Source organism: Bubalus kerabau, chromosome 15 (genome assembly GCF_029407905.1).
Source record: "Bubalus kerabau isolate K-KA32 ecotype Philippines breed swamp buffalo chromosome 15, PCC_UOA_SB_1v2, whole genome shotgun sequence".
NCBI classification, from domain to species: Eukaryota; Metazoa; Chordata; class Mammalia; order Artiodactyla; family Bovidae; genus Bubalus; species Bubalus kerabau.
In genome coordinates this window covers 83321629-83349202 of record NC_073638.1, presented here as the reverse complement: position 1 = coordinate 83349202, position 27574 = coordinate 83321629, and the positions used below count along the sequence as shown (strand labels likewise).

Genomic DNA, 27574 nt, shown 5'->3' with positions numbered 1-27574 from the left:
ACTGTTTCCATTTTTTCCCCATCTATTTGCCATGAAATGATGGGACCAGATGCCATGATCTTTGTTTTTTGAATGTTCAGTTTTAATTATAGCTGGATCTAATAGATGTGGTTTAGTCGCTAAGTCATGATCGACTCTTGGTGACCCCATGGACTGTAATCCACCAGGCTCCTCTGTCCATGGGATTCTCCAGGAAAGAACACTGGAGTGGGTTGCCATTTCCTCCTCCAGGGGATCTTTGCCACACAGGGATGGAGCTTGGGTCTTCTGCATTGTAGGTGAATTCTTTGCCAACTGAGCTACAAGCGAGGTCTAGGATCTAAGAGACGACTAATGACAATGACTAGTCTCTCATTTCCTGATCCTGTTAAGACAAAATCTAACTGGCAGCACCCTTTGGAGGGTGATGCTCATGGTGCTGCTGTTACAGCCAGAGCTCAAGCACAGCAGTCAGTGGTGCTGACTCCTCTGGGTTTAAGTGGTGGCAAGAAAAATGAGGAGGTATTTTTTCCCCTGCTGGCCGCTTGTCATAGCACTGCTTGTGCCCTGCTGTGGTCTGTGAGATAATCTGTGAGATTCAGAGAGTCTCCTCAGGGTCAGAGAGAAATACAGGAAACTGTGGCTTAACGTCATACACATCTTGCTGAAGAAACAGAGGCTGAGCACTCTTGCCATAGAGTACAGATCAGATCAGTCGCTCAGTTGTGTCCGACTCTTTGCGACCCCATGAATCGCAGCACACCAGGCCTCCCTGTCCATCACCAACTCCCAGAGTTCACTCAGACTCATGTCCATAGAGTCAGTGATGCCATCCAGCCATCTCATCCTCTGTCGTCCCCTTCTCCTCTTGCCCCCAATCCCTCCCAGCATCAGAGTCTTTTCTAATGAGTCAACTCTTCACATGAGGTGGCCAAAGTACTGGAGTTTCAGCTTTAGCATCATTCCTTCCAAAGAAATCACAGGGCTGATCTCCTTCAGAATGGACTGGCTGGATCTCCTTGCAGTCCAAGGGACTCTCAAGAGTCTTCTCCAACACCACAGTTCAAAAGCATCAATTCTTCAGTGCTCAGCCTTCTTCACAGTCCAACTCATAGCCTTGACTAGATGAACCTTTGTTGGCAAAGTAATGTCTCTCCTTTTGAATATGCTATCTAGGTTGGTCATAACTTTCCTTCCAAGGAGTAAGCGTCTTTTAATTTCATGGCTGCAGTCACCATCTGCAGTGATTTTGGAGCCCAGAAAAATAAAGTCTGACGCTGTTTCCACTGTTTCCCCATCTATTTTCCATGAAGTGATGGGACCGGGTGCCATGATCTTCGTTTTCTGAATGTTGAGCTTTAAGCCAACATTTTCACTCTCCTCTTTCACTTTCATCAAGAGGCTTTTTAGTTCCTCTTCACTTTCTGCCATAAGGGTGGTGTCATCTGCATATGTGAGGTTATTGATATTTCTCCTGGCAATCTTGATTCCAGCTTGTGTTTCTTCCAGTCCAGCATTTCTCATGATGTACTCTGCATATGTTAAATAAGCAGGGTGACAATATACAGCCTTGACTTACTCCTTTTCCTATTTGGAACCAGTCTGTTGTTCCATGTCCTGTTCTAACTGTTGCTTCCTGACCTGCATACAAATTTCTCAAGAGGCAGATCAGGTGGTCTGGTATTCCCATCTCTTGAAGAATTTTCCACAGTTTATTGTGATCCACACAGTCAAAGGCTTTGGTATAGTCAATAAAGCAGAGATAGATGTTTTTCTGGAACTCTCTTGCTTTTTCCATGATCCAGTGTTCTAGTTAAAGCAGTTTTGTCACTGATTGTATATTAAAGATGTTAATTTTATTATTTGGTAATGTTTTTAAATTCTGTAATGAACACTTCCAGCAGCATTTGGCCCAAATCCAAACCAAAACCAAAACTACACGTTTAACTGTCTCAATAAAGTTGATGTTTGGGACTCCTCTGGTGGTCCAGTGCTTAAGCATCTACCCCCTAAGTGGAATCTATTTATGCTTAACTTTTGAAGTAGATCTTGATGCTTCTTCATAATATTTGTGTCTTCTGGTTTTTGAACCGACAATGATATTTCTACTCCCTGCTGCCCCATGTTGGATGGTAAATATTAACAAAGTTGAACAAATACTTTGTGCAGAATACACACTCATCATCATCTCTTCTTTTTAAAAAAGCTTTATGATGTATTCATCGGTTGTGCTGGGTCTTCATTGCTGCTGGTTTTTCTCTAGTTTCGGTGGGCCTTCTCTCGTCAAGGACTGTAGGGAGTGCAGGCTTCAAGACTGGGGCACCTGGGCTCAGCATTTGTCCAAGGATTGAACCTGTGTTCCCTGCTTGGCAGGCAGATTCTTAACCACTGGATCACCAGAGGAGTCCGATCATCAACTTTCTTAAGACAATTAAACGTGTAGTTTTGGTTTTGAGAAGTTAATACTTAAGAAGAACGTGCCAGGTGATGATTCAGTATGTGAAGCTGCAGGAGGTGTGTTTACATGCCCTTGTGATACACACCTGCCATAGGACCAAATGACTCTCCTCAATTAATTTTGCTCATTTTCAATTCTAAGTTTTCTTGTGCTTGTAACTAAAGTGAACTAGTGATAATTAATTGACTCCTTTTGCAAGCCACCAGATAATGTCAGATTAAATCAGTTAGAGGCCTCAATTAGAAACTTCAGTTCCAAATTGGTTTAATTGTTACAGCTCATTCAAAGGACCACAGAAAAGTACTTAGAAGTTTATTCTTCTGTCTAAAATGAAACATCTGATATTGCTAATGCCATTGTAAATTTAGTTGAAAGGTTCAACAATGGAGATCAATGTTGTTTTGAGGGGGTGATAATGCTGATACAAATTTTGATGGAGCACAGCCTAATGGTAAAATCAATGTTTTTTTCATACTTGAAAGCCTGTGGAGCGGATAGGTAGTTGGAACTGGTCGTGATGTGCATAAAATTCATGACTGCATCCAAATAAGCTTCTGTATTCTACCAATCAGAATAGAAACTGTGGTTCTTAAAATTTACAAAGTCTCTCTCTATATATATTTACACACAATCAGTGGAGAAGGAAATGGCAACCCACTTCAGTATTCTCGCCTGAGAAATCCCAAGGACAGAGGAGCCTGGTGAGCTACAGTCCGTGGGGTCAAAAAGAGTTAGACATGCCTGAGCAACTTATCACATGTGCACACACACACTCACACACACACACACACAAAATCAGGGTGTGTGTGTGTGTGTGTATCTCATCTACAAAACTTTTGTGACAGAAGCTGTTGTTGAATCTAAAAATATATATTAGCATGGCTGTATATATTTTCTCTATTCATTGCCTGCCATCAACTGGGTTTTATAAATGTCTGAGCCTTTGAAAAGTCACTTTGTAAAGCAACCTCAATAGAGGCCATGTTATGGGCAAAATCAGTTGGAAATATTTAATCAGATTATTTAATGCATGTAGCATGAAAATTCAGCTTTTGAAGTTTTTAAACAAGTTGCAATTATGTGCAACAAAGTTTGCAAAAAGGAAGTAGCTCAGATTTCTCCTTACAAAAGCCTGGGAGGAAATGAACCAATCAAAAGATGAGCCCTCAAACATTTTCATGACCTAATTTGAAAATCATGTTTTGGAAACATCTCAACTTTGATGGACCTCCTGATTTTAGTTGAATAAATTTATATTCCCATCAGAATGGGTTGAAATTGTGAAGGCCTATGATTTTGCAGTATCTACATTTGATGAAACGTTAGAAGGCATCATTTAAGACCTCTGTCTTGTAAAAATATCGAAGAAAGTTGTGCTGAATGGAGGCAGAAATACTGCACGTGTGAAAATATTGGAGCTGAAATATTTGCACATTTTAATACAAAAAATAGGATTGAGGATATCTTCCACTCAGCAGAATCTGCTCCAAACTTAAAGGTTCATCACCATCTAGACAGGGAGTATCTTCTCAATTAAAATTATTATGGGCTATGGAGAAACAGTGTCAACAATTTCAGATATATTAACCATAAAACACAGCTTCAAAGAAGACTGAAATTTAATAAAAAGGGTAAAAATAAATAAGATCATGTTGAAAAAAGGCATTTTTTCAGAAAAATTTTAGCATCCTGATGTTAAAGACAACAATGGCTAAGTAGCCAATTAAGATATGCATACATATATCTCAAAAATGTTTACTTGTGCCATTTTAAAATGCTCAAGTAATCAATATAAAAAGTTTAAAAAAAATTTTTGCTTTCATGTTCATAGCTATGTGTCATTTTAAAATGTTCTAGAAAATTTTATTTTGAGTAGAATTAGTTGATAGGTCTACCAATATGATAAAATAAAAATATTGGCCTATAAATACACATTTTAAAAATTAATGTAATATTAGTTATTTTTAGTACTCTCTTTCACTTGCAAGGACTTCCCTGGTGGCTCGCTGGTAAAGAATCCGCCTGTAATGCCGGAGTCCTGGGTTGGATCCCTGGGTTGGGAAGATCCCCTGGAGAAGGGAATGGCTGCCCACTCCAGCGTTCTGGTCTGGACAATTCCATGGACTGTATAGTCCACGGGGTCACAAAGAGCCGGACAGGACTGAGCGACTTCCACCTCACGTCACTCTCAAAGGTGTCCCAGTCTGAATAATAAAGTATGTGCTCACCGAGCTGCATGAACTGGGCCCTGACTCTTCTTGTCTCATTGGCGCACTCTACTCAGGCCACGTAGGTGCTCGACCGCGGTGCCCGTGACATCTGCACAGTGTCCTTCCCTTAAGGCCCTGCCCAAGCGCTCCTTCCCAACCAGTATATCGGTGGACGCCATCCCTCCCCCTTTCCTCATCTCCCTTGTTGTTGTTTGGTCTCTAAGGAGCGTCTGACTCTCTGTGACCCCATGGATTATAGGCTCCCCCCAGGCTTCTCCATCCATGGGGTCTCCCAGGCAAGAATACTGGCACGGGTGGCCATTTCCTTCTCCAGGGGAACTTCCTGACCTGGGGATCAAACCTGCATGTCCTGTGTTGGCAGGTGATTCTTTAGCAGTGAACCACCAGGGAAGGCCCTTTCTTATCTCCTACCCATCATTAATGTTTATTATTTTTTTACATATTAATCATCTGTCTCTCACCACCATAATGTAAGGCTCAGGAACAATTTCTATTCTTTTGTTTTATTTTTTGACTCCTGCATCCCCTAGCCCTCACACCTGACAGGCACTTAATAAATATATGCTCATGAAATAAACTACGGGTCAGCTACCCTTTAGAGTCACTCCTTATTTTTTCCCGTGTGTTAAATTGAACTGCGTTGTACTCTTCCCCGACTCCGTCCTGTATAGTTCAAGGGGCTTCTCCCTGACTCATGTTGTTTTGTGGTTCTTTTCTGCGAGGGGTGACGTCCCTGTTTCAGTGCTTTGAGGGCGGGGTGGGTTGGGTGGTCCCTGTATTTGTTCACAAGGCAGCTGCTGTGCTGAGAATTTGGCCTTTCTCTATGGGATGGCTGCTACTCCTCTGCCTTGTGAAAGATTTGACATATGCTAGTCATCAGTCCCCTTTAGAAGCTCCAAACATCTTCTAACTCTGGCTGTGGGTAAGTACTAGGATTCTTTTTAAATTTATCTTTTATTAAAAATTTTTATTGAAGCGTAGTTGATCTACAATGTTATGTTACTTCCTGATGTGCAGCAACGGGATTCAGTTATCATCTACACACATGTATGTATGTATTATCTGTTTTTCATATTCTTTGCCATGATGGTTTATCACAGGATACTGAATATAGCTCCCTGTGCTTTACCGTGGGACTTTGTTGTGTATCCAACATGCAAATAATGAGAAATTCATTCTTACTTCTTCTCTGTCACTTGCATGTCTTAGGTGCAGCTTGTGTATACTACCGAAATCCAGGGACCCAATGTCTACAGGTATTTTTCTTTTTAATTAAATATTTTAAACATGAAGGCTACTAGAGAATTGTTACCAACCTATGTTTGGGCCATCATTTGCTTTCTCAAGTGTTTGTTAGTAGCGTTCCTATTTCCCTTCCCTCATTCCACGGTCTGTGAGCAGTGGTAGAGTTCTGCCCGCTGACACGTTCCAGGTTCTCAGGGAGCCTGGCTTCCAGACGGGTCATCTTCTCCTCCGCGCGGGTGGGCGCTGTTGTTTCCTTTACCTCCTGACAAAATGTAAACAGCCCGAGTCAGCACAGGTGCTGCGACCCAGCTGTTCCAGACACCGAGCTTCTGTTCACTAAAGAGAAAACAGCCAAAGAAAGTCAGCAAGACGCTGACAAAATCAGAGCTAGGATCAGGGCCGAACTAAGACAGTGGGTTTCCATGGCAGATTGATGAATATATGTGGGTTTTGTTCTGTTGCTAAGTCGTGTCTGACTCTCTGCAACCCCATGGACTGCAGCATGCCAGGCTCCTCTGTCCTTTACTGTCTCCCGGAATTTGCTCAAATTCATGTCCATTGAGTCAGTGATGCCATCCAACCATCTCATCCTCTGTCGCCCCCTTCTCCTTTGCCTTCAATCTTTCTCAGCATCAGGGTCTTTTCCAATGAGCCAACTCCTTGCATCAGGTGGCCAAAGTATTGGAGCTTCAGCTTCAGTAGCAATCCTTCCAATGAATTTTCAGGGTTACTCAACATTTATTTAGCGGTGGAGGGATTTCCTTTTAATAAAAGTTACATATTGCTGCAGATTCTACTTACTAAATGATTTTTTCTGGCCAAGGCAGAGTTTGACGATCTAAAAAATTAAGGGGCCACTGTTTCTGTTCTCTCTTCAGTTATAGCTTGAAATTTAAAAAAAAAAAATTAGACAGCATTCTGGGAAACAAATCAAAGGGTTTAAAATGTAAATGCTAAAGCTTCACGCTTGGTGAAGAGAAATACACCACATGAGCGTGGTTTCAGAATTGCAACCAGTAACTCACACATGGCACAAAGATACAAGGAGGGCCTGTGCTCTCTTCTGAAGCCTTGGCACGACTTCCCATCTTAGGGGGCTTTCTGTTCATGTCAGAGTGAAGCCAACTTACTAATATGTATTGCCAGCTTATTCCAGTCCTAGGAAGCTGCCTGCTGGGTGTGCCCCTTAGGCCTTCCCATCTCTTTCCTTTGTAAAAAGAAAAAAAAAAAGGCAAAACATTAAGTACGTGGTACACTGATGTTCAAGCTGGCTTTAGAAAAGGCAGAGGAACCAGAGATAAAATTGCCAATATCCGCTGGATCATGGAAAAAGCAAGAGAGTTCCAGAAAAACATCTATTTCTGCTTTATTGACTATGCCAAAGCCTTTGACTGTGTGGATCACAATCAACTGTGGAAAATTCTGAAAGAGATGGGAATACCAGGCCACCTGATCTGCCTCTTGAGAAATTTGTATGCAGGTCAGGAAGCAACAGTTAGAACAGGACATGGAACAACAGACTGGTTCCAAATAGGAAAAGGAGTAAGTCAAGGCTGTATATTGTCACTCTGTTTATTTAACTTATATGCAGAGTACATCATGAGAAATGCTGGACTGCAAGAAACACAAGCTGGAATCAAGATTGCCAGGAGAAATATCAATAACCTCAGATATGCAGATGACACCACCCTTATGGCAGAAAGTGAAGAGGAACTAAAAAGCCTCTTGATGAAAGTGAAAGTGGAGAGTGAAAAAGTTGGCTTAAAGCTCAACATTCAGAAAACGAAGATCATGGCATCCGGTCCCACCACTTCATGGGAAATAGATGGGGAAACAGTGGAAACAGTGTCAGACTTTATTTTTCTGGGCCCCAAAATCGCTGCAGATGGTGACTGCAGCCATGAAATTAAAAGACGCTTACTCCTTGGAAGGAAAGTTATGACCAACCTAGATAGCATATTCAAAAGGAGAGACATTACTTTGCCAACAAAGGTCCGTCTAGTCAAGGCTATGGTTTTTCCTGTGGTCCTGTATGGATGTGAGAGTTGGACTGTGAAGAAGGCTGAGCACCGAAGAATTGATGCTTTTGAACTGTGGTGCTGGAGAAGACTCTTGAGAGTCCCTTGGACTGCAAGGAGATCCAGCCAGTCCATTCTGAAGGAGATCAGCCCTGGGATTTCTTTGGAAGGAATGATGCTAAAGCTGAAACTCCAGTACTTTGGCCACGTCATGCGAAGAGTTGACTCATTGGAAAAGACTCTGATGCTGGGAGGGATTGGGGGCAGGAGGAGAAGGGGACGACAGAGGATGAGATGGCTGGATGGCATCACTGACTCGATGGACGTGAGTCTGAGTGAACTTCGGGAGTTGGTGATGGACAGGGAGGCCTGGCGTGCTTCGATTCATGGGGTTGCAAAGAGTCGGACACGACTGATCGACTGATCTGATCTGATCTGACACTGTAGCTTCTCATTTAATATTTTTTTATATTGAAGAAACCAAGACTTGAATGGAAACGCTAGTAAACACAGGGATATCTAGTATGAAACCCAGCCCGACCTGCAGCCACTTTGCCGTGTATCTGGCCTCGTGACCCACTGATCCCGGCGCCTTTCCTCTAAGTACAGATCTTTGGGGAGAAGGAAATGGCAGCCCACTCCAGTGTTCTTGCCTGGAAAATTCCATGGGCAGAGGAGCCTGAAGGGCCACAGTCCATGGGGTCACAAAGAGTTGGACAAGACTGAGTTACTCACACACACACACAGATCTTTGGGCCAGGAGAGCTGACCCCTGCGGGTGGGGTTTTACCAGCTCCAGCTCAGTAGGCTCCCACCGGCTGCAAACAATGGAAGGCGCTGTGCAGAGACTGGGCCGGGCAGGTGAGGGTGCTGGGGGGAGAGGGGTGCAAGGCAAGGCCGTTTAGGGCGTGGGCTCGCCCAGTCTCTCTCTCTCCACAGTGTCTCTGACAGCAGTTGTATCTCCTTTTATGGCTTCTGATTCCCTCCTCTGCCTGGGAACCTGGGCTCCTGGGGTCTGGTAACTTTGCCTCTTCGTTTTGTGCCTTTGACCTAATGGCTCCTTGCTGAACCTGATCTCTGAGTTCCCTCGGTATTTCCTGTCTGCTTCTGAGCTCTCCATCACCCGTGTGGTTAAATTGCTGAATTAAATTCCTTCTGCTTACTCTCAGTCTTTGAATTTTCCTGAGCAGATCTCAATCGATGCAAATACCACTACTGAACGATACTCACCGTGTCAATCTGTGTAGGAGAGTGATATGAAATGCAGGTGACCTAGTCAATATGTAACGGGCTGATCCAAACCCGAGGCTGATAAAATTCAGAGCCCACAAGGCTTCTGTGTGCAGATTAAGCATGAGACACAGAAGCAAGATTCCTGCTTGCTGTTTCCAGCATTCCCTCTGACTTACTTAAATTAACCAAACATTACTTTCTTTTTTTTTTTTCAAACATTACTTTCAACCTTGAAAGTATGTTCAATACCAGATGTGGATATAACAATATGATGATTTTTAGAAATATATCTTTTATATGACCCAAAATAATTTTAGTTAAGAATAGGGAGGGACATTTCATAAACATATTGCAGAGGAATAAATAGGGGAAAAAATAAAGCCCTTCACTTGATAAGTCTTGAACTCAACTTTTATATTTGTATTTTTTTTATGGTTTATCATAGGATTTTTTTCTTAATTGGAGGATACTTGCTTTACAAAGTTGTGTTTGTTTCTGCTGAACAACAACGTGAGTTGGCTCTAAGTATACATATGTCTCCTCCCTCTGGACCCTTCCCCACTCCAGCCCGCCGCTCTCGGTCATCACAGAGCACTGAGCTGAGCTCCCTGTGCTATACAGCAAATCTGGTACCTTAGACCCCTCGGCCATCCTGACACCGCTGTTGGTATTATTAAGACCTTTGCATAATGAAGTTGTTACTAATGGCATACTTATGTGCTTTATCACGTGGCGTCCATGGTAAAGAACCTGCCTGCCAGTGCAGGAGACTAAGAGATACAGGTTCAATCCCTGGGTTGGGAAGATCCCCTGGAGAAGGGCTTGGCCGCCCACTCCAGTACTCTTGCCTGGAGAATCCCATGAACAGAGGAGCCTGGATGGGGGGTGGGGCGCTACAGTCCAGGGGATCACAGAGAGTCAGACACGACAGAAGCGACTTAGCAAGCACGCATCATCTTAGAGATGGAGGGAGAAATCAAAGGAGCTCTGATTTGAGGGTTTCTCTCTTTTCAGGAGCGTTTCCTGTAGTGAAGTCATCATTGACACTTCAAGAGGTCTTTCCTTTCTTATTTAGAAGTTGATACTGTCGACTCAGTTACTCCTAGGGTATTATGACAATGATCTCTCTTTCTTTCTACACTGCACAAGGCGTCTAGTTAGCAGCTAGAGAGAGGGACTCCCCTGGCAGGCGGCAGTTGAGGGCTTGCACTCCCAGTTCAGGAGGCGCGGGGCTGATCCCCGTCTGGGGGCCTAGGACTCTGCATGCCACACAGCACAGCCAAAAAAAAAAAAACAAAAAAATGGGGGGAACTAACCAGCGAGAGTCCTTTCACTAAGAACAAGGATGCCCATCTGCGGGATGAACAGGTTTTGGATTATACAGGTCGGGGTGAGAAGACACAGGAGAGAGGTGTTCAGTCCTGCCACCTATTGTACTCCTAAGACACGTGCCTGAGGCAGCAGTTCCTGAGGGATTAAGACTGAAAAGAGTTGTAGGAGAGAGAGAGCTCCTTTGCACTTTGTCCTTGGAAACCTCCAAAGACTAAATCCGTCACTTGCATACCTGACCATTTTTGTTCTTCGAAAAAAAGAAAAAAAACCCCAAACTTGTGTCTGGCAGGAAGCTATATCGTACCTAAAGAACAAAGCCCTTTAAGATGGAAAAGATCCGCTTTCCTCCAACATTGCCCTTGCTGTTAGGTGTTTTGTTTTTTGTTTTTTTTTTTTTTATTAATTTTTTTAATCTGAACTTTTTTTTTTACATTTTATTCTATTTTTAAACTTTACAATATTGTGTTAGTTTTTCCAAATATCGAAATGAATCCACCACAGGTATACATGTGTTCCCCATCCTGAACCCTCCTCCCTCCTCCCTCCCCATACCATCCCTCTGGGTCGTCCCAGTGCACCAGCCCCAAGCATCCAGTATCGTGCATCGAACGTGGACTGGCGACTCGTTTCATACATGATATTTTACATGTTTCAATGTACGTGAGCCAGTAGCACATATTGCACCCAAGAGACGGTCTTTTTTTGTTAAGAGAGGAAGATGTCCATCTTTCTTCTGCTTTTTCCCTAGTTGATAAATATATAAAATAAGTAAAATAGTAAGATTTTTGTTGTCATGTATGAAAACGCATTTAGTGAATGCTTTAGAATATTTGACTTTATTTATGGCTTTATGTGTGTGTGTGTGTGTCTCTCTCTCTCATACACACACACATAGTTTGGTGGGTTGTCAGCTAAGCTTCTTGATTAACTTGATGACAAACACTAGTCCAGCTTCCGTTACTTGTATACCGCAGTGATTCCACTTCTCAGGGTGCACTCTGTGCAAGTGAAGGTATCAAACGCTTATTTAGCAGTGTTGACTACAACAGTGAAAATCAGGAACAATCTAGGTATCTAACAATAAATGATCAGCTCAATAGACTATAGCACACACTGTATTGCCTTTATACATCTTTCAGAAGATAATTTAGTGATAGAGAACACCAGCTGAGCAGTCTGCAGGCCCAAACTCTGTTGTTTGCCTTTTGTATAGGGTAGAGCAAAGGTTTTAACGTCCCTAGGCCCCAGTTTGTTCATCTGGGGGTAGTACTGCTGCTGCTGCTGCTGCTAAGTCGCTTCAGTCGTGCCCGACTCGGTGCGACCTCATAGACGGCAGCCCACCAGGCCACGCCGTTCCTGGGATTTCTGCAGGCAAGAACACTGGAGTGGGTTGCCATTTCCTTCTCCAATGCATGAAAGTGAAAAGTGAAAGGGAAGTCGCTCAGTCATGTCTGACTCTTCGCGACCCCATGGATTACAGCCTACCAGGCTCCTTCGTCCACGGGATTTTCCAGGCAAGAGTACTGGAGTGGGGTGCCATCGCCTTGTCTGGGGGTAGTACTACTTACCTCTTATTGTTTTTATGAGGATTTAAAGAGAGCCCATGTAAAACCCTTTACAGGGGGCCTAGTGTTATATACTGGAGAAGGCAATGGCACCCCACTCCAGTACTCGTGCCTGGAAAATCCATGGACGGAGGAGCCTGGTGGGCTGCAGTCCATGGGGTTGCTAAGAGTCAGACATGACTGAGCGACTTCCCTTTCACTTTTTACTTTCATGCATTGGAGAAGGAAATGGCAGCCCACTCCAGTGTTCTTGCCTGGAGAATCCCAGGTTACAGGGGAGCCTGGTGGGCTGCCGTCTATGGGGTCGCACCGAGTCGGACACAACTGAAGTGACTTAGCAGCAGCAGCAGCAGTGTTATATACACACTCAATAATTGTTAACTATTATGGTTGCAAAGGATAGATAAGGATGTGAATTAGGGGATGGGAAAATGTTAACTTGAAAACATGAAGAAAACCAGTAATATTCAAATTTCTTAAAATCATACACAATCATAGAAGAGTGTAAAAACATAAGGCATCGTATCTAGGGTGTTCAGTGCCTCTCAAAAGGAGGAGAATATGTGCTTTTATTTTTTTCTTTGTATTCCTCTGCAGTTTTAAAATGTTCTACATTTAACATTACTCATTTTATATGAACATAATTTTTCATAGGACTTGCAACATTGTGACTATATTAACGTAGTATACCAAAAGTTACTTAGTGGAATCGTAGCTGGTGAATGCGCGTGTGCATCTATGCTACACACGCGCGTGAGAATCGCGCTGCTGACACCCAGCCTGCCGCTCCTGGCGTCTCAGCGGCTTCTCTCAGTGTCTCTTTCCTAGGATAGCTGACCTTTTTTTGAAAATATAACTTCACACACACAATTAGTTTATGAACTCACGTATGTAAAATGTCAAAGAGGTATCTTCTGCTCACTATTGCGTATAAACCTAAAACTGCTCTGAAAAATAGTCTTTAAAAAGAAAAAAAACCAGAGCAGAGAATTCCCTGGCTGTCCACCTGGCTGTTCAGTGCTTAGGACTTGCGCTTTCACTGCCGGGCCCAGCTTCAGTCCCTGGTCAGAGAAGTAAGATTCCACAAGGCTCGCAGCACAGCCAAACGCAAACCAAAAAAGTCAGGCAAACCGGAAATATCCAGGGTGAGCTGCGAGACCGCCACCAGCAGCGTCCCTCCTCCCACCACCTAATTACCAGCTCAACAGGTAACTGCTTTCAGGCCTGTCTTCTTACAGATCTGTGTGTGCAGCTCCAGACTTATGCATCCGTGTTTCTGAAATGGTGTCGATGGAAGGAGAGTTTTCATATTGTTCTGGGCCTTGGTTTTTTAAGTTAGCAGTATAAATTAGAAGTCTTCCTTAGTTCATATAAATCTGTTGACAGATTTTTTTTAGCCACAGGGTATTTTATAGTGTGGGTGGACCATAATTTATGTGACTGTATCTCCATTTAGTTTTAATTTGCTCATAAAACTATACTGCTTCTGTGTTTCAAGGAATGTCTTTGTGTATGTATCTTTATAGATATGTCCAATTTTTCTGTAGGATAGAGTCTCGGAAGTAAAACTGCTGAATTGGTCTAGTTTTAGTCCTATCTAAGGGGTTAGTGGGTCTAACCAGGTGGCACAGTGTGAAAGAACCCACCTGCCAATGCAGGAGACGTAAGAGATGCAGGTTCAATCCCTGGGTCAGGAAGATCCCTTGGAAAAGGAAATGGCAACCCACTCCAGTGTTCTTGCCTGGAGAATCCCATGGACAGAGGAGCCTGGCGGGCTACAGTCCACAGGGTCACAAAGAGGTGGAGATGACTGAAGCGACTTAGCATGCATGCAAAGGGCTAATAGTTAAAACTGCATTTTCTGGTATTTTAGGCACGGTCTAACGCTTATTTGAGTTTTGGTGTGTTAGTTTGATTTTTTTCTTTCCTCCTTACAGTGAGATTCAAGAGCCAAAGGAATCGCCACCAGCTTCTAAAACCTCAGCAGCCGCACAGTTGGATGAGCTGATGGCGCATCTGTGTGAGCTGCAGCAGCAGGTGAGCACTGTCCTGTGACACAGCCCGCAGGGCTTCTCTCTGCAGACCTCCGCCCTGCCTCCCGCTTCAGAAACTCCCCCAAGTCCTTACTGATTCTTCAGGACTCAGTTTAACTCAGTGGATGAGCTCAGTGAAGTGTAGCTGATTTACAGCGTGTTGTATTTGTTTGCGGTGTTCAGCAGAACGATTCAGTTCTGTATCTCCGTCTATATCTCTATCTGACTTTTTCCTGTTAGAGGTTATTACAAAATATTGAGCACAGTTCCCTGTGCTGTACAGGGGTAGGTCCTTGTTGGTTTTCTGTTTTATACATAGGAATGTGTCCATGGTAATCCCAAACTCCTAATTTATCCCTCCCACCCTTTATCCTCAAATGTGCTAAGCAGCTTCAGTCATGTCCGACTCTCTGTGACCCCATGGACCGTAGCCCACCAGGCTCCTCTGTCCATGAGATTCTCCAGGCCAGAAGACTGGAGTGGTTGTCATTTCCTCTTCCAGGGATCTTCCCGACCCAGGGATCAACCCTCGTCTCTTACATTTCCTGCATTGGCAGGCAGTTCTTTGTCATTAGCATCACCTGGGAAGCCTTTTACCTGCTTGGTAACCATAATTTTTTTTTTTTAGTCTATGGGTTTATTTCTGTTTTGTATATAAGTTTATTTGTGCTGGGTTTTTTTTAGATGTCTTATCTGGATATAAAAGACTCTGTGATACAGGTTCTGATTTCAAGGGGTTTGGAGTGTGCTTAATAAAATGAGACATAAGACGAGGTGACATTTATTAGACTAAAAGACAGACTGTTTGCCACTAAAGCTGGATAAAGTGTGGAAGGGCTGTTAAAGAGACCTCCCTGAGTTAGATAGAGGACGCCCATGGCAAGCTGGAGCATAGCAAGGCAGTGCAAGCGTGGCTTTGAAAGGAAGGATGAGTCCTAAACTCTTACTGACAGGAAATCCACCCCTCTTGGTCTAGTCTCTGGGCTTCCCTGGTGGCTCAGTTGGTAAAGATATGCCTGCAATGCGGGAGACCCGGGTTTGATCCCTCGATCAAGAAGATCTCCTGGAGAAGGAAATGGCAACCCACTCCAGTATTCTTGCCTGGAGAATCCCATGGACAGAGGAGCCTGGAGGCTACAGTCCACGGGGTCACAAGAGCGGGACACGACGGAGCAACTACACCAGCTCCACGGCCGCAGTTGGCCAGCAGTGTGCTAATTTCAGGTGCCCAGCAAAGTGATTCACTTACGTACACACGGACCCTTTTTCAAATGCTTTTCCCGTTTAGGTTATTGAGCTACAATTCTTAAGGTAGAGAATCCAACCATTCTGAATTGGTTGGGGTATTTGATATGCACCCTTGAAGTGACTATGAAGTAATTTCAAGGCAGTGTATAAAAATGTGTGTGGTTTGAAGGGCAGGAATCTTATCTCTGTGGCTCACCTTTGGCTTTCCAGTGCTGTTTCTGATGCATTATGGCTAATGCATATTATTAGAGAGACAATGAATAAATATTAGAAACAAGTTTTTTTTTTTTTTTTAATATTTACAATAAAGCTGAGTGCATTCCTCATCACACTGGATATCTGAAAATTGTTGTTTAGTTGCTAAATCGTGCCAACTATTTTACAACCCCATGGACTATAGCCCACCAGGAGCCTTTGTCCTTGGGATTTCCCAGGCAAGAATACTGGAGTGCGTTGCCATTTCCTTCTCCAGAGGATCATTCCGATTCCAGAATGGAACCTGCATCTCCTGAAGTGGCAGGCAGATTCTTTACCACTGAGCCACCAGGGAACCCCATATCTGAAAATACTAGAAAAAAAAATCTACATTAGCAGTTTTAATTGTGTGATGTTTTAAAATTGATTTAATGTGTGTCTTAGTTTATTTACATTTAAAAATTTATGTTTATTTTTTGAATTAGCCATATCTTTCAGTTTAGTTCAGTTGCTCAGTTGTGTCCGACTCTTTGCAACCCCATGAATCGCAGCACGCCAGGCCTCCCTGTCCATCACCAACTCCCGGAGTTCACTCAGACTCACGTCCATTGAGTCGGTGATGCCATCCAGCCATCTCATCCTCTGGTGTCCCCTTCTCCTCCTGCCCCCAATCCCTCCCTCCCAGCATCACAGTCTTTTCCATTGAGTCAACTCTTCGCATGAAGTGGCCAAAGTACTGGAGTTTCAGCTTTAGCATCATTCTTTCCAAAGAACACCCAGGACTGGTCTCCTTTAGGATGGACTAGTTGGATCTCCTTGCAGTCCAAGGGACTCTCAAGAGTCTTCTCCAACACCACAGTTCAAAAGCATCAATTCTTTGGTGCTCAGCTTTCTTCACAGTCCAACTCTCACACCCATACATGACCACTGGAAAAACCATAGCCTTGACTAGACAGACCTTTTTTGGCAAAGTAATGTCTCTGCTTTTCAATATGCTATCTAGGTTGGTCATAAATTTCCTTCCAAGGAGTAAGCGTCTTTTAATTTCATGGCTGCAGTCACCATCTGCAGTGATTTTGGGGCCTCAAAAAATAAAGTCTGACACTGTTTCCACTGTTGCCCCATCTATTTCCCATGAAGTGATGGGACCGGATGCCATGATATTCGTTTTCTGAATGTTGAGGTTTAAGCCAACTTTTTCACTCTCCACTTTCACTTTCATCAAGAGGCTTTTGAGTTCCTCTTCACTTTCTGCCATAAGGGTGATGTCATCTGCATATCTGAGGTTATTGATATTTCTTCTAGCAATCTTGATTCCAGCTTTTGCTTCTTCCAGCTCAGCGTTTCTCACGATGTACTCTGCATATAAGTTAAATAAGCAGGGTAACAATATACAGCCTTGATGTACTCCTTTTCCTATTTGGAACCAGTCTGTTCTTCCATGTCCAGTTCTAACTGTTGCTTCCTGACCTGCATATAGGTTTCTCAAGAGACGGATCAGGTGGTCTGGTATTCCCATCTCTTTCAGAATATTCCACAGTTTATTGTGATCCACACAGTCAAAGGCTTTGGCATAGCCATACCTTTACACTATACAAAAATCCAGAGTACAACAGTGTACAGTGAAGTGTTCCCAGCCATCCAGTTCTGCCCCCTGGAGGTATTCAGTATTTTCTATTTTTCACATAATCCTTTCAGAAGCACTCTGAAATATACCAGCAAATAGATGTAATTGTATATATAGACACAGACACACTGCTGTGTTTTTACTTAGTTATTTTCAGGCCTTTTCGATGTTAACCTTTAGAACACGAATCTCTTGAGCATGAACTAACATTATATAATAGGAGAGGAAGGAAGTGTGTCAAATGATAAGTTTCTCGAAGGGAAATGAGCATTTTGGCTTAGAGAGATAGTGGGAGGTTGTCCCAGGCAGAGGCCTGAAGGCAAAGGGTAACGGATCACTTTCAGGAGACTGCTGGGAGCCTGGCTGGCTTTACACATGGGGGCTTTTTACTGAGTAATCAAAGATGAAATGGGAAAGGTGAAGTGGGGGCAGTGGGCGGGAGATGCTCCGACTTCAGCGCCAGGGGCCGTGGAGAAGCACTGCGGCCCCCTGGTCCGGAAGGCGCGGTCCTGTGGAAACTGGGAGTTGAGAGAGACGAGCTGGGCAACGGTTCTGTCACTTGAAGTTTTCCCGTTGAATGTTTTATCACAGCTGCACTGGAGTTTCTCTTTAATAAATCCAACCTGCCACCAAGTTTTATCTGACCACCTCTCACCACCTTCTCCACCGTCACTGGCCCAAGTCATCTCTGATCCCAGCTGTGTTGAAAGTCTCCTGCCTAATGAGCGCCTCTGATTCCTCTTGCTTTGTCCACACCTAATTCCTCACTCAGCTAGGGCAGGGATCTTGTGAATCAGATTCTTTCCCTCTCATGCTTGAAGTGCCCTAATGGTTCCATCACCCTTGGAATAAAACCGGAGCTTTATTAAGTAATAACAATTATTTATTTTTATTAATAAAACCGAAGCTTTGTCCTGCGGGCTCTGTGTGATCATTGCCTCTTTTTCCATTGTTTTCTCCTGCCTCACTCATCCTCACTTCCTCTGTTCTAGCTCTCCTGACCTCTTTTTACTTTTTATGTATCAGACTATCTCATCCCTCTGGGCCTTCCTTCCCTCTAGAATGCTGTTCTCACAATTATCAATATTTCTGTGTCTCAGTAAATCACTCAAATATCTGCTCAGGTATCAGCTCCTTAGCCTTCTCCGATTGCCCTCATCTGAATCCATTCTTCTTCACCATCCCACTCTCTTTTGTCTCAATATATAATTCATATTTCTAACCTGACATCATATCATCTGTTATTTCTTTAATTGCTTACTGTCTGTTACTCAGAGAAAATAAATTCCATGAGGGCAGACACTTGGTTAGTCTTGAGAATTGCTCTGCACCACGAGCCTAGAACAGTGAGTGGCAGAAACTAGCTGCCCAATCAACACTGCAACATAAATGCATAAAGAGATGAATTGTTGACTTGCAGTCATCACAAGAGATAAGGTATCCTCTTAGTACGTTCAATTTCCTACTGCCAGAAGAGATTTGCAAACAGGAAGACTAGTCAGAGTTCATTCAGCCTGAGGAACTTAGAGTGAAAGGGAGATGAAAGCTTTTTTTTTTTTTTTGGTGTTGCAATGTTAGATTCTTCCAGCGCCTTGGAGGAAGTTCAGGGAAAGACTAAGAGATAGTGCAGAAAATGCCAATGAGGATGACTCTCTTTGTGGTTCTCTTCTTGGTACAGGTTACAGCGAAAGCAGATGCCAGCAAGAAACCCGTATCCGACAAGCAGGATCACAAGGCCTCCCTGGACTCCATGCTGGGGGGCTTGGAGCAGGACTTGCAGAACCTGGGAATTGCCACAGTACCCAAGGGGCACTGTGCCTCCTGCCAGAAACCGATCGCTGGAAAGGTGGGGCGGGCCAAGACACTGATGCTACGGCCATCCACGTCTGTGTGTGTCGGTCTCTACCCTCCAAAGACTGCTCTTTCTTCTTATGACCTAAGACAATGTAGTAATACTTACAAATCCTTCACAGTGCTCCGGGTGTGGGACTAAGCACCGTACAAGTCTTCTTTTATCTAATGGTTGCATTATCCCTTCAATCCTGAATCGGGAAGAGCCCCTGGAGGAGGGCATGGCAGCCCACTCCAGTGTTCTTGCCTGAAGAATCCCGTGGACGGGTCACAGAGAGTCAGACACGACTGAGTGACTGAGCGCACACACGCATACACCCAGCCCTTCAATGGTTGCAAGCTCTTTGTAAAGATGAGGAAACTGAGGGCCCAGGGTCATTAACTGACATGTCCAAGGTCTAGTAAGAGGTGGATGTAAGATCCAAATTCAGGAGACTCTGGCTTGAGAGTTCAAGCTCATAACCGTTTTCCTCTACTGCCTTATGGAGAATAATTGTCCCTCTGCTCCCTTGGTTCAAATCTTTCCAGCGCAAAGGGACTGATTATGACTTTCAGCCGCTCCCAGCATCATAGCATGACCACAAATTCCTGCTTGGGCACCATCCTTCATCTAAGGCATTATAAAGGGCATCAAGACCTGACTTTTCACAGGGTGTGAGATGAGGTGTCCAGATCAGAGGAATAAAAACTGTCATTGGTCTCCTGTTTCCGGGATCCCTTCCAGGCCAAGCATGTCGTCTGTCACCACTGTGCTCTATTTCGTGTCTGTAATTTTCTGGGGCAGTATAGCAGAATGAGCATTTATTAAGTTGGGAATGCGGACACCATGCCATTATCTTTGAAGTATGGACCACAGGTGGAGAAGGGAATGGCAGCCCACTCCAGTACTCTTGCCTGGAGAATCCCAGGGACAGAGGAGCCTGGCGGGCTGCAGTCCATGGGATCACAGAGAGTCAGACACGACTGAGCGACTCATACATACACACATACCCATGGACCACAGGCCGCGTGAGTGCACCCAAGGTCTTGGCCTCAGTGTGGTGTAACTGCAGGGGATGTCGTTTCCATGGATGCTGTTGAAAGAGCACGCCCCAGAGTCGTGCACACTGCGGACCCCCGAGTGCCCGGGCCCCCACGCCAAGTTTTGCTTCACCCTGCAGGTGATCCACGCTCTGGGGCAGGCGTGGCATCCCGAGCACTTCGTGTGCGCCCACTGCAAAGGGGAGATTGGCTCCAGTCCCTTCTTCGAGCGGAGTGGCCTGGCCTACTGTGCTGAGGACTACCACCATCTCTTCTCTCCGCGCTGTGCGTACTGTGCCGCCCCCATCCTGGACGTAAGTGAGCCCTGCTGCCCCTGCCTTCGCACAGTTTTTGTTAGAGCCCGGCTCGTGTTTTACAGCTCTGCAGCTTCCTAATCGTTCTCCGTTGCTTTTCCAGAAAGTGCTGACGGCCATGAACCAAACCTGGCACCCCGAGCACTTCTTCTGCGCTCACTGTGGAGAGGTGTTCGGTGAAGAAGGTACGGCCTGGGTGGTTACAAGAGGACCAGCAGGGCTTTTCCTTGATCTTCTCTGCTGGTCTTGGTTCCTGCCCCGACCACCCAGGTGCCCATTTCGGTACCAAACGCCATCCCTTCCTACCTGATCTGACATTGATACCTTTTGCTTAAATGAAAATTTTAAATCAAAGTCATACAAATGCATAGTTTAAAATGCAAATACTACGCCAAGAGTAATATTAAAAAAGAACACTCCCCTGCTTTTCCTTTTTCCACCCCCAAGGCCAGTTCTCCTCTCTAAATATTTTAGCTTCTTCTATTATTTACTTGTGGGGCTTTCCAGGTGGCACTAGTGGTAAACGAGATGAAGGTTCCATCCCTGGATCGGGAAGACCCCCTGGAGGAGGGCGTGGCACCCCACTCCAGTATTCTTGCCTGGAGAATCCCATGGACAGAGGAGCCTGGCGGGCTACAGTCCGTGGGGTTGCAAAGAGCCGGACATGACTGAGCGAATAAGCACAGCACAGCACATTATTTACTTGTATATTTTAGACAGTATATTCCTCTATATTGATTTTTTGTCCAATTTTAGCCATTACGTGTTAACTTTCTACCAAGAGAGATAAGGATTTAGAAATGTTATTACTCCTACACCCACCCCCAACATAATTCCCCTCCTTTATTCTCTCAGTTATAATTAGGTCATAATTATAAATCAGGTCAGTATTCAATGTGGACATGTGGACAGTCGCATAAATATTGCTCACCACTGAGTCATGTAACACACGGTGATATACAGTGAGGATTTGGGGTTCGTCTGCCTGGTTCAGATCTGGGCTGTGGCATTTATAGCCATACGATGTTAAAGGGATCTTTGGAGCTCACTTTCCTCATGAGTAAAATGGACCTAATACTAATGCTTACTTTAGGACTTCCCTCGTGGTCCAGTGGTTAAGACTCTGCGCTTCCTATGCAGTAACGTGGGTTTGATTCCTGGTTGGGAATCTAAGCTCTCACATGCCATGTGGCACGACCAAAAAGATTTTTTTTTAAGTAAGAAAAAATGATAATGCTTACTGTATAGGGTCATTATGAGGATTTTAAGAGACAATATCAATGTAGCGTTTGCAACAGTGCCTGGCACATGAAGATGACGAAGATGACGATTAATATCATGGTGTCCTTTTCATACACATGTGTTATTTCCTGAAATTAACATCTGGATCCTTTTTTCATTAGCTTAATTCTCATTGTAATTATCACTAATTTATCTGACACAGCTGCGGAATCCTTGTCAAAATGGTCATCACTTCTGGTAATACGTCAGTTCCATTCGTTTCTTTTTTTTTTTCTTGGAGATATCTGTCCAGGAGACTTTCATCCTTCTGCTCCAGCCTGCCTGCTGAGAAGCAATACTTTATCTTGGGAATCCCTTGTACTAAATCCTTTCCTCCATCTTTGAATATGTATTATTGCTTTTATTTTGGTGGAGCACACCCGCCAGTAGCTCCTGGTAGAAACTTTGAAACCTTGAGCATCTGAAAATATCTTGTCTGCCTTAAGTGTCCTGGACATAGAATTCTAAGTAGAAGCTATTTCCCTCATCATTCTGAAGACAGTGCTTCACTGTCTTCCTGCCTCCGTGGCTGAAAGTTTTTTTATTAAGATTTTGTTCTTGTTCCTGACCCTTTCTGTGTGACCTGTTTTGCCCCCCTTGCAGGCTTTTTACTCCCTTCTGTTTTCTGCATTGTCTTGATTTTTCTTTCCTGACTTCTTTTTATGTTTGTTTTGAACCAATATGACTCATGTATGAAATCAGAAAGCTTCTTTTTCTTTTCCTGTACTTTTAGAATTAATTCACAGGGAAAGTTTTCTTCTAAATAAAAATTTGAGGCAGTCTTATGTCTTTTTTGATTATTCTTAGTGAACTACTCTAAATAGAAAAGTAAGACACAAAACACAAGTCTAAATCCTTAGGTAATTCATTCTGTATAATAACTAAAGCCTCCAACTTATCTAAAGTGATAGCTACTCTCTCCCCTGGTGGGGCCTTTAAGCTGCAGGAGGCCAGGGAAGAGGGGTGTGGCCGGTCACGGGTCCTTTCTTGCTTTTATTCTCACACCCACTGCTAATCTCCATAGCTGATCCCTCCAGGGTTGAAACAGGGGTGGAAGGGTTTAGCCTGGAGGGCAGAAAGGTTCTAAGTTGTCTAATTTGCTTTGACCTCTCTGGGCTTGGTGTATATTTCACTCTGACTTTCTTTTTGTTGTTGTTTAGTTGCCAAGTCGTGTCTGACTCTTTTGTGATCCCGTGGACTGTAGCCTGCCAGGCTCCTCTGACGGTGAGATTCTCCAAGCAAGCGTACTGGAGTGGGTTGCATTTCCTTCTCCAGGGGATCTTCCCGACCCAGGGACTGAACCCGGGTCTCCTGCGTTGCAGGCAGACGCTTTATCATCTGAGCCACCAGGGAAGCTGGCTAGAATGACTGCACTTAATTTCAGGTGCCTCTCTCTATTCAGCGGCCGTAGGCCCTTTAACCAGACTCTCACCTGTGGATCTTTTCTGGGGATGAGTCAAATACCATCAACTGTACCCCACGCCTGGCAGGGCACCCATACCCAGCCCTCAGAGTGGTCCTGTTGCAGTCCCTCTCTTGACCTGAGGTTCCCGGGACCGTACCTCATGCCTCTTGGCGATGGTGGTGGAGCACACTTGGCACAGCTTTCTCAAAGAAATCCCTGTCTCAGCTTCCCTTTCTCTTTGTTGTTGTTCAGTGGCTCAGTCATGTCCCAGTCTTCGCAACCCCATGGTCTGCAGCACACCAGGCTTCCCTGTCCTTCACCATCTCCTGGAATTTGCTCAGACTCATGGACATTGAGTTGGTGATGCCATCCAACCATCTCATCCTTCGTCTCCCCTTCTCCTCTTGCCTTCAGTCTTTCCCAGCATCAGGGAAAAGATCCTTTCTCTTTACCTGTTTTATATCCTAGGTGTAAGTGAAGAGTCCAAGATTTGTGCAGATAGTCCATAACTATCTACTCTGAGGGACGTCTTGCCGCCCACTTTGAACTTTGACATCTATCACATCATGATGCCCTCTATCCTGTTGCATTGGTCTTTGCCAAGTGCTGCTGAGCTTTGCTTGCCCATTCTTTATTTAAGAATGAATGAGACACTTTAATGCTAACCAGAAGCTCTGTGGGTGAGGCACAACGCACTGACTGGTGGGCTGGTACTCAGGTAGGGCGCTGCAGTATTAATATGCAGACCCTTGCATATTAATATTTTAGGTCTTCTGTCTTGAATAAATTTTACCAAAGAATTGTGCTGTCTGTCAGCTTTACAAAAATAGTAAAAGGGATTAGGGGATGGGGTTTTTACCATTCAGTATGCCAACTTTTATTTAATTCCCATTTTTTACTAAAACACGTAGAACTTTAATTCCGTCAGGCCTCCCTGGCGGCTCAGACGATAAAGGCTCTGAGCTGGTTGTGGCTCTGCCTGCAATGCAGGAGACCCAGGTTCGATCCCTGGGTCAGGAAGATCCCCTGGAGAAGGGACCGGCATCCCACTCCAGTGTTCTTGCCAAGAAAATCCATGGACGGAGGAGCCTGATGGGCTATCGTCCATAGAGTTGCAGAGTTGGACACGGCTGAGTGACTAACACTTCTAGTAGAAAGCTTGACTTCTTTTCTTATAACAAATGTCCAGCATCCCTAAACACTGAGACCCTCTGACTTGAAATTTACAGAAATAGTCATTGCATCTGTGGTTTGGATGGGGAATCTGATTTTCTGACAGTTCTTCAGACTTTCAACCAATCCTGCTTCCAGCCTTGAAGACTATTTCATGAATTTAAAATAATCTGAGCTTGAGCCCCTTTGATGTTTTGGAGCTCAGGGTGGTTGAGGGTTTTTTTGGCCATGTTACTCAGCATGAGGAATGTGGGATTTTCGTTCCCTGACTAGGGCCCAGACCCGTGCCCCCTGCAGTGGAAGCACAGAGTGTTAACCACCGGACCACCAGGAAGCCCAGGATGGCTTCAGTTTTACCAGCATCTCCCTCTTTAATTATCAGGTTTCAGGTTTTTTGTTGTTGCTGTTTGTTTTGTTTCTGCCCAGCTAGGTGCCACTCTAACACCTACTTTAAATTTTAGACTATTTTGATATTTCACCTGTGGCATGGTCTTCCCTCTTCTCCTTTTTCCCATGAATCTTTCTGTTTTAAATAAAGGGTATGAAGATAAGCCCCATGTTATGCTAGTTCTCCTGGAGGTCAGGTCTTAAATATCAGGCAGGTTAACATGTATGTGTGCTAAGTTGCTTCAGTCGGGTCCAGCTCTTTGTGATGCCGTGGACTCCAGCCCTCCAGGCTCCTCTGCTCATGGAATTCTCCAGGCGAGAATACTGAAGTGGGTTGCTATGCCCTCTTCTAGGGATGGAACCCGACCCAGGGATGAAAGCCACACGCCTTATGCCTCCTGCACTGGCAGGCAGCTTCTTTACCACCAGTGGCACCTGGGAAACCCTATGTACATTCCCGACTATTATTCACTTAATCCCCAGCACAACTCTGGGAGAATAATTTTACCAAGTATTAGATGGAAGCACTGAGCATCAGGGAGGTAAAGTCACTTTTTTTTTTTAAGTCATGCAGCTAGAAAATCAAAGAACTGGAATTTAGACTCAGGTTTCATTTCTGCATGTTCCATGTTTTTTTCTGCACCATTGTAACTGCCCCTTGATGGAGACTTAATCTGTCTTCTGCTGTTGGGTCTCTTTGCTTTCTTGGCATAGACATGGGATAGTTTATTTGAAGACAGACCTGGATAGAGTAGGACTGATAAAATCCACTAGCAAAGTGCTTTGTAGTAATTTGCTTGCTCACTCAAGCTTGATCAGTGCTTTTCACAAATCATTAGGTCTTTCATGTTTAGATTGCACTGTAGTTAAACAGCATTTTTCATTGAGATTTAATCTAAGTCATGGTCAATTTATATTACACTGGTTGCCATAGAAGTCTGAGGGTGTGTTGGGTAAAAGAGTCAGCAAGTGAATACTGCCCATGGATAATTATGATGTGGAAGGTGCCTGAGAGCAGACACCAGTGCATACATATTTTAAGAAGAGACATAAGTTAAATACAAAAGAAAAATACCCCAATCCATAGGATAACCAGGAAATGCCTTGAAGGTAGCTAGTTCGTATTGTTTTTGGCTTGGCCCCCTTCTAACTAGACAAGGCTGAACTGGTCATTTATGACTTTATATAATCGATATGAAGCCACGCTTAAAGCATATTTATTGAGACAAGTGACAAAAAAGGCCCTTTACTAAGCAGAAGCTCCTCTTGGGTTGTATGCTTGCTTTCATGATTGTTTTCTGTAAACGTGCCTCCTGCCATATGCTTAGTCCATTAATTAGGTGGCATCCTGCCTGGCCCCGGGTCACATAGTCACGCACGAAGTTTCTGTAATGACAGCGCAACCGCTGAGCCTCCTGGGAAATTAAATTCATCTGCATTTTTGTTTCAGTTCAGAGGATTCCTCTCTAAGGCTCACGTTGCTAAGCACACCAGCCCTTAGCATCCTCCCATAGGGACCGGGTCCCCAGTGCCCGTGTCTTTCTCTTTAATTGTTCATTATCCAGGCCACGCCAGTGCCCCCTAATTTCCCCCATGGCTGTGAGCCTCACCAGAGTACAAACACCCTTCTTCTCTCGAAGGTACTTTTGCAAACTGTTAGTGTTTCTTATCTGTCCTCCAGAGTAATTGGCCCCGGAGAGAGCCTCCAAAAAGTTAAGTGCCGAAACTTTCTTAATTTGTTGGATTACTCACTGCAGGGGTATCACAGCGAGTTGGGCTGATTGCTTTTGAGTCCTCTCCTGGGGCTCACCTGAGCTGAAACAGAGGCTGTTACTTCCCTACTGTCTCACGCTTGAGACCAGCTACCCTGTAAATGCCTACACGAGGGTCATTCCTAGGGCAGTCGGCCTGTCTCACAATTTTCTCAAGTAACACCTACTTCTAGGCAAGCTCAGTTCTACCCCATTTGTTTTACGAAACATCAGCATCAGCTTGGGGGCTTGTCAAGGATGCATAGTTTCGAGCGCCAACCCAGACCTACTGAATCAGAAGTGCTGGGTGGGGTGGGGCCACGCAGTCAGCGTGCTGACCGATTCTCCGGGTGACTGATGTGTGCTAGAGTCTGTGTGCCACAGAAGCAAGAAGGATGGCTGTGGGTGTTGGTTTGCTTGGCTTCCCCTGATGGCTCAGCAGGTAAAGAATCGGTCTGCAATGCAGGTGACACAGGAAACACGGGTTCAATCCCTGGGTCGGGAGGATCTCCTGGAGGAGGAAATGGCACCCCACTCCAGAATTCTTGCCTGCAAAATCCCACGGACAGAGGAGCCTGGTGGGATACAGTCCAAAGGGTCCCAAAGAGTTGGGCACGACTGAAGTGACTTAGATGCCCACTTTCAGCTGTCCTTGATCAGACTCTAGACGTTCTTTGACAAAGAGAACAACTGAGCTCTTCTTTATCTCAGAGGCAGAAAAGAAGGACACAGGACAGCCTAAAAAAATTATTGGTTTACATTCTTAGATCTAGAGGCCTCAGAAATCTATTAAATCATCTGCTTTTCAAAGAAAGCATAGTTGAACAAGGCAAGGCATATCACAAAATGACCTGAGGTTATGGACCACTGCGGCTGCGCGATTTAGGCTTGAACCTCTGGCTTCTCCTATTGCCTTTTTTGGATCCGGTTGCTACTGTCAAAGTGCAGAAATAATATTCTAGAAATAATGTTTCTTGTGTTTTGCTTACATGCTGTTTGAGTGGGGCACATTTAGAGCACTCTTCTACTTACCAAATTATTGGGTTATGATATTTAAGCTCAGCTGATACTCTCAGTTCCCACGGAGAGATCAAGGTGACAATGCCTTTAAGGTCAGGGATGTGGCGTCCGAGTTAGACTTTGAAGCTAGGCCTAGATTTGAATCGGTTCCTCCACCGCCTAGCTGGGTATTTGTAATTTTGCCGAGCTTCCCTTTTCTCCCTTGTAA

General features: G+C 44.4%; 1 protein-coding gene across 2 annotated transcripts in view; it reads left to right on the top strand.

Annotated features, from left to right (window-relative positions):
- Positions 1–27574, top strand: part of LPXN (leupaxin) — a 43227-nt gene that overhangs the window by 9449 nt on the left and 6204 nt on the right. The window contains exons 3-7 of one of the 2 annotated variants that reach the window (XM_055547212.1): positions 5878–5924; positions 13999–14098; positions 18843–19010; positions 20176–20349; positions 20453–20534. In XM_055547212.1, coding sequence (XP_055403187.1) covers positions 5878–5924; positions 13999–14098; positions 18843–19010; positions 20176–20349; positions 20453–20534 — 571 coding nt within the window. The remainder of the gene's footprint in view (positions 1–5877; positions 5925–13998; positions 14099–18842; positions 19011–20175; positions 20350–20452; positions 20535–27574) is intronic. The other variant, XM_055547213.1, reaches the window with a different exon arrangement.